Source organism: Halyomorpha halys, unplaced genomic scaffold, assembly GCF_000696795.3.
Source record: "Halyomorpha halys isolate HHAL.00 unplaced genomic scaffold, Hhal_1.1 Scaffold1233.1, whole genome shotgun sequence".
Lineage (NCBI taxonomy): Eukaryota > Metazoa > Arthropoda > Insecta > Hemiptera > Pentatomidae > Halyomorpha > Halyomorpha halys.
The window spans coordinates 70,286-81,164 of record NW_027110804.1 but is presented as its reverse complement, the minus strand read 5'-3'; the positions used below and the strand labels follow the sequence as shown (position 1 = coordinate 81,164).

At 29.8% G+C, this 10,879-nt stretch overlaps 1 protein-coding gene across 3 annotated transcripts in view; it reads left to right on the top strand.

Annotated features, from left to right (window-relative positions):
• LOC106688909 (uncharacterized) overlaps nucleotides 1-10,879 on the top strand; it is a 140,604-nt gene that overhangs the window by 98,951 nt on the left and 30,774 nt on the right. For all 3 annotated transcript variants that reach the window (XM_067048919.1, XM_067048920.1, XM_067048921.1), the window contains one exon: nucleotides 9,273-9,436. In XM_067048919.1, coding sequence (XP_066905020.1) covers nucleotides 9,273-9,436 — 164 coding nt within the window. The remainder of the gene's footprint in view (nucleotides 1-9,272; nucleotides 9,437-10,879) is intronic.

The following is a 10,879-nucleotide window of genomic DNA, read 5'->3' as shown; positions in this document are numbered from 1 at the left end:
ATATATACCAATATAGATCTTGCGTTATTATCAAACAAAAACATTCGTTCATGCATTTATCGTTATTACGATTTAAAATATTAAAAATTATTGTATGATCAATGTGGAAAATACATCATTAGTGGATCCGCAAAATATAATAGAGGCACGGAAATGGAAAAGGCTATAAGTGCCAGAAATTCGAAAAAGGAGATTTTGACGATAAAACGATGGAGAAACCAGCGCCAATTGACTGGTTATCGCTCGTTAAGTTCCTATCTTAAACGGTTTAGTTCCTAGAGTTGTTATGTTTTTATAATTTTAAAACAAAAATCGTGGACCGACAGGTAGCTGTTCTTTTGTTTTTCTCAAAACTAGTTTTTTTTCGCACTAACAGCCTTTTTCATTTCCATGCTTCAATTTTACCTCCATTACATTCCGAATTGTTTGTATCAAAAAATTCGTCAAAGCCAGACATAGAAACCGTTCTGCTTTTAAATATTTATACATATTTTTCCAATAATTTCAGATGCAAAATTAAAGGAGGGAATTTTTGTCGGTCCAGAGATACCTTGAACTAACGCCAGACAAGGACCTCGGATTCCGTTCCAACGGTCATCCATGGAGCCTTAGGAAATCATAAAGAATAAAATTATTTAAAAAAAATATGCTAATATCTTAAAAAACTACCATGCTACGGGTGTGAACATGTTACTGAAGATACATTTTCTCCATTCACACTTGGAATTTTCCCCTGAAAACCAAGGCGCCTTGAGTGACGAACAGAGTGAGCATTTTCACCAAGACGTTACAATTATGAAAACGGGAACAAAGGTTTTTAGGAAGAAGTTGTGTTAGAGAACTACTGCTGGTCTATTTTAAGAGAAACAGATCAAGAAAATTTTAAAAGAAAAATTAAAATCTATCATTTCTATATATATTTTTTCATTTTCATTCATGCATTTGTTTTAAAGTATTCAATAAATGTTTTTAGAACTAGATGCGATCGTTTTTTCAATATCTTTTCCGTACTCAGAACACTAGATTATTTTTAAAAACACACATTTTGACAAAGTATATAAATCCTGTAAACTAGTGTTATTATTATTTATTGCTATTATTGTTTCTGTAGTAAAAAAAAATATATATTAAAAAGAGCAATAAAACTATTAAACTTGGCCAAATAATCGTCTTTCAACATAAATACATCGTTATAGGGAAGTCCCATCTCCATATAGTAGTACAAAGTAATCCCCTAATATCAAAAATAAAATATGATTGCAACATTTTCGGTTCAGTTCTAGGTAATCTTAATTTGTCGTTTTCATTAAATCAACGCAATTGAATTCAAAATTTAAGGTTTATAGATAATTACTCCCAATCATATCTGATATTAAAACCAATAAAACTATTTTTTTTATAGGTGATTTGTTAATTGCGATACCATGAAAACATCATAAATATAAATACTAAACAATTATATCGTTGGGTCATTTACTAAGTGAATATCATTAATTTCCGTATATTCTATTCAAATCAAACAAAATTTTAAGTCTGCAAATAACGACCTCAAATTTTGGTACAAAACTGACCAAATTTTAATATCATATAATTCCTGATGGTCATGGGCACAGTTGCTGAGAACAGCGTCATCACGGTATTGCTAAATCAAATTTCATTCATTAAGCTCATTCCGAAAGGGGGTGATTTTTTTTGGGGGGGGGGGATATTCTGAGAACAGGTTTTGGTTATTCAAATCCTAATGAATAATAAATGAGTGGTGGGAGGATCAAGTTTTTATTCTGAATTCGAAATGGCCCCCTACGATTCCGGGTTACTGAGACCGACGCCCCGAGCCCTCGGCTAATGTGATGTCGTTTTCCAGTGTTTTTAGAAAATACATAGGTATATTTTAGAATCATAAGCTAGTAAATAAAATCAATATCTCTGTGGAATTAGTTCATAAATTATAATTTATGAATTGCATAAATTACAGGTTATTATTATCGTACAATGTATATCGCTGTGATTAAATAAATTACACAATATAATCACATACAATATAATTTTGAAAATGTTATACAATCTATGTATAATATATGGTAGTTAACTTGATTGAGTTGATATACGAGTAATTATAGCCCCGCACTATCATCACTTCTATATCACAGATTTTAATGGAAAAGGGGTGATAATGTGTATCACATTGCCTTGACCTGACATTTAATGTATCAGAGAAATTCGATACCAGACCCTTATATCCGAAACGCAATTAATATAGATTGAGAAATATAAGATAATTTAAACATGGATAATTCAATCTTAATAACTAAAAATCACTATATTATTATGTAAAGGATAGTTCGAAACATGAAAGTTGAATATGAATATTATCTTTGTTGGTCTCATGAAAGACAGTGAAGGTTGAACATCCGAAAAAATATTATTGCTTAGTAGACTACAATTTTTATATTAATTTTAGGAGGAAGAAGTAAAACAATAATGACACAAATATCGAAGTTTTAATGACATCATTCAGGCAGTAAACGGTTAACTAAAATTTGGGATGATAAATAATATTAGAATATAAACATATTACTCATAAAAATAATTTTATCAAATTACTAAGTTGTGGAATAATATTTAAATTATGAATATCTGAATTACATTACAGCATAACAAAGCTACTGGAAAAAGTAACAAATAAAAAACAAAAACATACAATACTAAAAATATATATGTATATATAGTTCACCGTAAAAATTGATATATAAGAAGATGGTCAGGGTTGCGGTCAAAAGAGAAACCAAAATAGTTTACAACTATTTATTCTTATCATTGTTTATTCAAGTTTATTTTATACTGATACTATTTTATGTCTTCCATCTTTTTATTTATAGGTAATTTCTTATCACTTTATTTTTACATAATACTTATCCTAGCTTAAATTACCTTATTGTTGTAATATTCTCAGTTTCCTTTTTTCTTTTTTTTTTGTATCTTTTTAGCCCTGATGAAGCCCTGCAAAGTGGGACGAAACGTCGGAAAATAAATATTTATAAACTATTTTTTGTTTCTTTTTTGACCGCAACCCTGGCCATCCTCTTATATATAATACTAAAAATAGATTATAGACCAGATCGTTTTTGAAGCACTTTTTTTTACACTTTGATTTTTTAAATATTTAAAAACATGTGATAGCTTTACTAATACGTAAAATAAGAGATTAAAATAAACTAAAAATATTTAAAAAAATAATTTGATGATGAGAGCGAAAGTATCCTCATTGTTCAAGTGTATTGCTGGTTTAGTATGACGACTGACGGAAGGGAATTTCGTTGGCAGAATTTGTTCTGCAATGAGGAAAAGTATTGCAATTGATCTGCCATGAGTTGAAAAACAAAAATAATATTACCGATGATTGAACTTGAATCCCGTAGCCGTTTAGTATGTCTTTTTTTTTTAACGACGGGTATAGAAGGAGCTAATTTGGTCAACATTTAAATTATTTTCCACCCAATCAAGTGCCGATTTTTTAGAGGAGGGATGATTCCTAGTAGAGAGTTCTCGAACCCAAAGTCAATCCATGACTGATACAAAAGAATAAATTAATTATCGAACACAGCCAAAATTGAAAATAGAACAAGGGTTAGAATCCCAATGCCCAACCAATTGAGCTAATTATAATTGATAATAATAATTAAATTTAATACTAGATAAATCATTAGATTCATATAAATTAGCTGTTAGAAATGAGTAATGATCAATAATTCCAATAATCTAATTCTTTATAAATAACTGGAGATAGACAATCCATAATTTCACTGGTAATATTAGCTTATATAAATAACTGTAAACATACAATTACGAATTTTATACCTGAAAATAAATTATTAAATATATTTAATAGCCAATAACAACTTAATAGAAAGGCATATGCGTGAAATTGAGAGTTACTGGCAAACAGCGTCTTATGACAGTTATTACAGCCATTGATATGCACATGAGTTAAGAAACATATGATAATTATTATGTATATACTACCTAATAAGAGATCCACATGCCATCAAAAATAAAATAATTATAAAAATAAGAAAACACCTTAACTATAGGATCGCGTAAATTAAATTCTCGACCAGCCTATGAAGGCCTTAATTATAGATCGCTATATTGATCGATTTTGTTTTTATAATATAATTTTTTAAAAAATTGTAAGATTTAGTAAAATACGCACATTTTCTATTTAAAAAAAAGTTTAACAAGGAATGAACGAAGATGTTTTTCAATGATTTTCACGCCAAAACATTGTTACAGTAAAAGGAGTACTTAGAGCCCTACGTAAGGATTTACATAAGGAGTCATGGAACAAATTCACTCTTTTGAACTTTAGACAGTCTGTTCAAATTTTAGAATTAAGTTTTCCATTACCAAAATTATTGCGACTGTTATGTAACTTCTTTATTTTTAGAGAAAAAAAACTTTCAACAATCCTACAATTAGTACATCTAAATCCAAAGCCGTTCCTATATCTGGCAGCTTTCTGCGCTCAGGAAGCATTTGAATGCAGAGTACAGGAGGCTAATCGGCATCTTCAATTTCACTCTTACAGCTCCCAGACACGACACAGCAGCCGAATCTTTCACACATCCGCCTTCGATCTGGGTTGACCGATTCCCTGGGTATTCCCAATTCAAAGAATATCTTATATAAGTTCCGAGAAGAGAAATCTTAAGATTTCACGATATAACTTATTACTGCAATATTTCTAACAATTAAATAAAATGTTGGATCACTTTTTTGTCGATCTAAGAGAGTTCAAAAAAATATCTATAAATAAAGTAGTGATTTTTAGGAAGTCAGTACGGATAATTATCATTCTGTACTTTTTCAAACTGAAGTTGACATCTCATTCTATAATTAGGTACGTTTGCTGTAAAATTTAGATTGCAATATATATATATTAAACACAAAAAAAAATTTATTTACCTTCACATAAAAACTAATGTATGTTTTTCTATCTTATTGTGTTAATATATTAGTTTATTTAATAAATTACTAAAATGATTTAAAAGTTGATGTCCGTAAAACATATAACTGCAGTATATGTTTTAAGCTAATTAAACTAAAATATGTATGAGCCTGACTTGATAGGATAAAATATACCTTCGGTATATATTAGGGCCCAAAATCTAGAAAAAAAAATATTTTCCAACATTTTCGGCCTTATTTCAGGGATTATTTCCAAAATCTACAAAGCAACAAAGATTAACTCGTTAATCTGGCATTATATATAGGGGATTAACGATAACAAATTGTAAATATGACACTGAAGCTATGACACGAAAATAGAATAGGGTTGCACCTGTACTGTATGTAAATCCGTTTATCGGAATTGCATCAAAGCGTCCTACATTTTCAGACTAAGAGTAGCATTTAAAATTCTTTTGTATGACGTCATAAGTTCGTGTTTCAGATCAGCTAATGGTGCAATATTAGATGACCTGGTTTCGGAGATCCGTGTGTGCGTCATATGGTTTTATTGATACTGAGATGATAATCATAAATGTTTAACAATCAATGAAAATGAGATAAATTTAAAGTATACTTTTTAAAATATGAGACGGTTAAAGTAAGAGTGGTGTAAGTCGATTAATATTTATAGAAGTATTTTAATAAATTACTAAGTACCAACTTTACATGAGAACTGTTGTACTAATTTGAGGTTTGATTAAAAGTATTTGAGAAGTAAAATTGTCCAAATTTAATTTTTCATTCATTTATTTCTGGTCTCTGCAGATGTTTTATTTCAATTGCCTAGAATGTGCCTCCCGCGGTTTATTTCCATCTCCTCCAGGTTGCCTTCTACATCGTACAGCCATCGAAGATGGGCTTTCTATACTTCCAATCTTCTTATAATTCTTATTAGATCTATATTCTCTAAACACACTAACCACTGTAGTCTATTTAAATACATGATTATGTCTAGTTCTCCATATAAAGCCATTGAATTTTGAATGGTCCTGGTTCTAAATTCCATCTCCATGCGAATGGGCCAAGTTTATTTTACCTTATTATAAACTTCACGATTATGCACTTAAAAAATACAATTTTTGGTTGGGATTTACAACTAGTTCACTTTTCATTCAGCTAAGAACTTCTTAATTATATTTCTGTAATTAATTCATAATTGTTGACCATATGAATTGTAACACTCTTATGATAGGAGCTAAAGTTTCATATAAAAGTATCTGATAGTTTCTGATAAGTCAATAATAATAAAAATAAAAATGAATTGAAATAATTATTTTAACAACTTCAAATTCTAGACTATTTTGTTGTTATAATTCCACAATCATACTATTATTTTTGAATTGTTTTCTTTGTAAGTCCATCAAGGAGGTTTGAAATTCGAAATAGGTATTTATTCATCGCTGATTTATCTTTTATGGATCGTAACTACTATAAAAAGATATTTTTGAGAATCGCTACCCTTTTTGAGTTAGATAACTGAAATAGAGCGTCTGATAAGAAAAAACACTTGGTTTAACGAAGCAAAAAAAAAAAACACTCCTCCCCTCCCTACAGGTTGTTATTTTTGTAAACGTATGATCAGAATTGAACATGAAACTTTATTTTAATGGGTAGACTTATATATATATATAAGGAACAATGCAAGGGAATAATGGGGAAAAAAGCCGGAACCGTTGAAGGAAAAAAAAAGATGTTATGAAGAGACTTATAACTTCCTAAAAATAATTAAGTACTAACAAGAACCCTTTCGAACAATAGTTCACTTAATAAAGTGGATATATACCTATAATTTACAATTTATAATTAAACCATACATGTACTTGTTGTTGTTGGCTAGGGCTTTAGGGCGTAAAACCCTGAGGTCATCAACGCCCATTTTTCGCGCTTTAAAATTCTATTTCACTTTATTTTTCTCTTTAAATAATTATGAAAACATTTAAATAATTACTTCTTTTAGAATTATTTAGTACGTATAACAGATTTTCGGGTTTAAATCTTATTTAAAAGGCCATTCCTTTTTAAGAAAACCAAAACCATTTCCATGTTCTTCTGGTCATCATTCAGAGCATCCGATACACTCGGTCCCTCTCCCAATCTATTTAAGTTCATGGAATAGAAATGACATTCTTCAAATATGTGACTGTTCGTAAGTACACTGTTGCAGTATTGACATTTTGGCGGTGGTTGCTTATTGATCAGATATGCTTGAGTTAATTTCGAATGACCTATTTTCAATCTGTCAATAGCTACCTCCTCCCTGCGATTGGAACGGTTTGATGTAATGTAAGTAACGGTTTTTAATCTCTAATAAAAAAACTATTAAACCATGGACCACATCAAACCATAGATGTACTATACAACTATTAACCCGAAAATTTTCTATACCATTCATTGCCGAGTTTAAGTTAAGTTATCGCGCATAAATCATTTCAAAATGGAAAAGTCAGAGGCGTCTGGCCTCTCTGCAGTTTCAATGCCAAACATTTTTTACTGTCTCGTTAAGCAGTGCCTCATGGACTTAGCGCGATAAAATGAATATTAACGGCCCTGCTTCCCACTGAGAAGGAGATATGCGTGGGAAATATCCTTGAGGATAAAACTAGTAGAAAAAGCATTCATTATTTCAGTTATAGGTTACTGATTCATCGGTCTGTCATCACTAATTATTGCATTTCTTGGTTAAAATTAATAATTCAACCAATATTTAAAATATCAAAGACTTTTTAGTCGCATATTGAAATTAATTTAGCTGAAAATGTAGTTAGAATACTTTGTTTTAGAAGTAAAACAAAATAATAATGCCTGATCCAATCTTTATCCATATGTGAGTTTTTATAATTAAGTGGTAACTATTTTCTGTCGTTTCCGTTTTTAAAAAAATATTTGTCCTTATTACGAATTAATTTCGAAAAGTTTTCATTATGTTAAAATTTACAAGCTGAAATCAAACATTCACTTTAGCAAATCAGCCTCTAATACCTCCAAATTCCAACTTCTATACCCTTTCTCACAAGACCCTAAATTTGAAAAAGTCTACTATATCCTTATGGAATTCAATTTTATTAACATCTTAACTCTCTTTTGACATCTCATATCTTTGCTTCTATTCTTAATTTTCCGAGAGTCATAACCTTATTTTGCTATATAGTCCTGTTTTACGGTTTTTTACCTGAATTTTTTTTAAGTTTTTACCTGAAAAGTTTATAAATAGTTCTGAAAATTTGTTAACTTTTTCCATGCGCTGACTACGAATCTCAACGTTATGACCTCAATTTTTTTTCCTGGGGAGTCTGGAAAAAAATAAAACCAATATTTTTATTTTCCTTTTCCAAAATAACTAATGAGGTGGAGAAAAGTACCTTGAATTTTGACCCCAATGAATTTTTTTGAAAATGAATTTAACCACTGCATTTTGAATTGAGCCTGAGTCAAAACTATGAGACGAGATATAGTTCAATCAAGAGGGAACCTGAGAGAAAAATTGAGGTGATAAAGTTACAATTCGTAGGCAGCATGTTAAAAAAAAAATGTAGGTAATTTACTCTTCTTTAATGTAGTATAAGATTAATACTAGAGTTTATTCGAATACGCCATATTTTTCTAATTAAACTACAATAAAAAGGAGTGCACATGTTTTTTTTCCCTGGAAAGATTGAGCTCACTAAGTTAAAATTTGTAATCTACACCCTAAAGAACACTAAAGAGCCAAATTTTTCACGATCGAAATTCTTCTCCTTACAATATATTTCATATAAGGTAAATGAAAGTAGAAAAAATGTTATAAATTTACAAATGGTACTTACTTTCCTTGAGTTTTAATAGCAAAATCATACATTACTTCTTTAAATTATATTTCTATAAAGATATCGACATCAGTGATGAACTGCTCAACGTAACCTCAATGTTCTGTGAAAGCCTATAGGGTGAAGATCGCTCTGTTAAAAAACCAACCCTTAGGAAATTACCAAAAGTATAAGAGGATCTAAAAGATCATTCCTCATAAAAGGAGCAATTAGTTTTCTACATTAATTTGAATGAATTGAACCTTTAAAGAAAATTAGAAGGCAATATCATGAAAACGTTTTTAAACCTAAAAATGTTTTTTTAATAAACTATGGAGCGTATCAATGGAAAAGCAATGAATTGCATTTTTTATAAAGTATCAGGATGATGCATCACTGAATAGATAAACTATAATAAATACATCCATAATCTTAATAATTTTCATATAATTTAATTATCATTATTTTTTTTGTTTCTAGAAGTCATAAAGGCAGCAGGGAAACTCCGGGAGAAGAACCACCGCCTTAAGATATTGTCCCTCTCTGAGGAAGGAAAGAAACGCACTCTAGAGGATGGCGTGTCCGGTGTGTACTTGAGGCTCAGTAAGTCCTTGTCCAAGGAACAGGTCATCAAGAATGTCAAAGTAAGTGAAGAATTAATCCATTAAATAAGTTCATCGAGTATGTATAATGTTTGGTACGTACGATGAGGAAAACCTATAAAAAATTTAAAATAATTCTCATGATGTGATGCATTGAACTATAATGAGAAACTTATTATTAGACTACAGAGCCTTAATTTTTACAAGATTAGGTGTTTTTATCATTGCACTTACATTTGCTTAATCACAGACGGACGTTAAGAAAGAAACTTTAGTTCTATAAAAAAAAAAGAAGTAATGTCGGGCAAATGGAAATATTCTACTTCGGTTTAACAATTAAATGATCAAAAAACAAATAAGGCGTTAGATTCCAAAGTCCCTCTTTAATTTTTAATAGTTTGGTATCCAGAATATCACGCGATAAATAATGTCTTCCAAAAGCATTTAAATAATGTTCCTGCTTTGCTTCAATAGTGCCACATCTAATTTTTTTTTTACTTTATTTAGATTCGGACGTATTACAAAGACAGTACCGTAGACTGCGGTTAATTTCTTTAGTGAAGTCATTTTCTAAAGTTACTAGAGTTGTTACAAATTAATTTCAGTCTACAGTAAAATCTATGAGTACCTTAACTTGTTATCGGAAAAATATTTAAGTGCTTGGTTCAAGATGTGATGCCTTGATGGTCCTCTATCGATTTTATCAAACTATATCATGTGTTTTTAATTAGATATTCTCTAAAATTGAGTTCTTATTCACCTGCAGCAAAAAAACAAAACAAATTTTGACCCAAATCTGGAGAAAACTTGGGAATTTATGAAAAATAGTTAAGTCACGATTTAATTCCACTTAAATTCCACTTACGTATGCCAAATTTAATTTCCTTGACACACCTATGTTGGAGGGTCCCGATTGGGCCCACGTAAAAAAGTTGTGTCCTAATGTGCTAACTATCAAGTATCAATTTCATAAAATTCTCTTCAACAATTTTAATTTTAAAATAATATTTAATTTAATTTTTCTTCAAACTTCAATAAACAATATTGCGCTATTTTTAATTAGCTATCCATTACTAACACATTTAAAGAATTCATTTCGTTTTTCCTTACGTACTCCATAAAAATAGTGAGGATGAAATATCGAATTACTTAGCAGACGTTTATGACTTATAATGACACATTTGCGCTGCTTTATTTACTCTAACTTCAAAAATATCTAATAGTATTCTAAAGAAATGAAAACTAATGCATACACACACAGTAATACAGCAATATTATATCAGTCATTGTAGGATTTTCTTCCGTAGTGACCATCATAGACAAGACTCACCGTCCATATTTCATAGTCGATATATTAGGCAATTGTTGATACACCAATACAATAATATTGAACTTCTTAAATTTATTTAACATGATATACAGTAATTTTTCTCATATGGCAAACTAAATTTATATCTAACACCATAAAATGGGATTAAAAAAAAA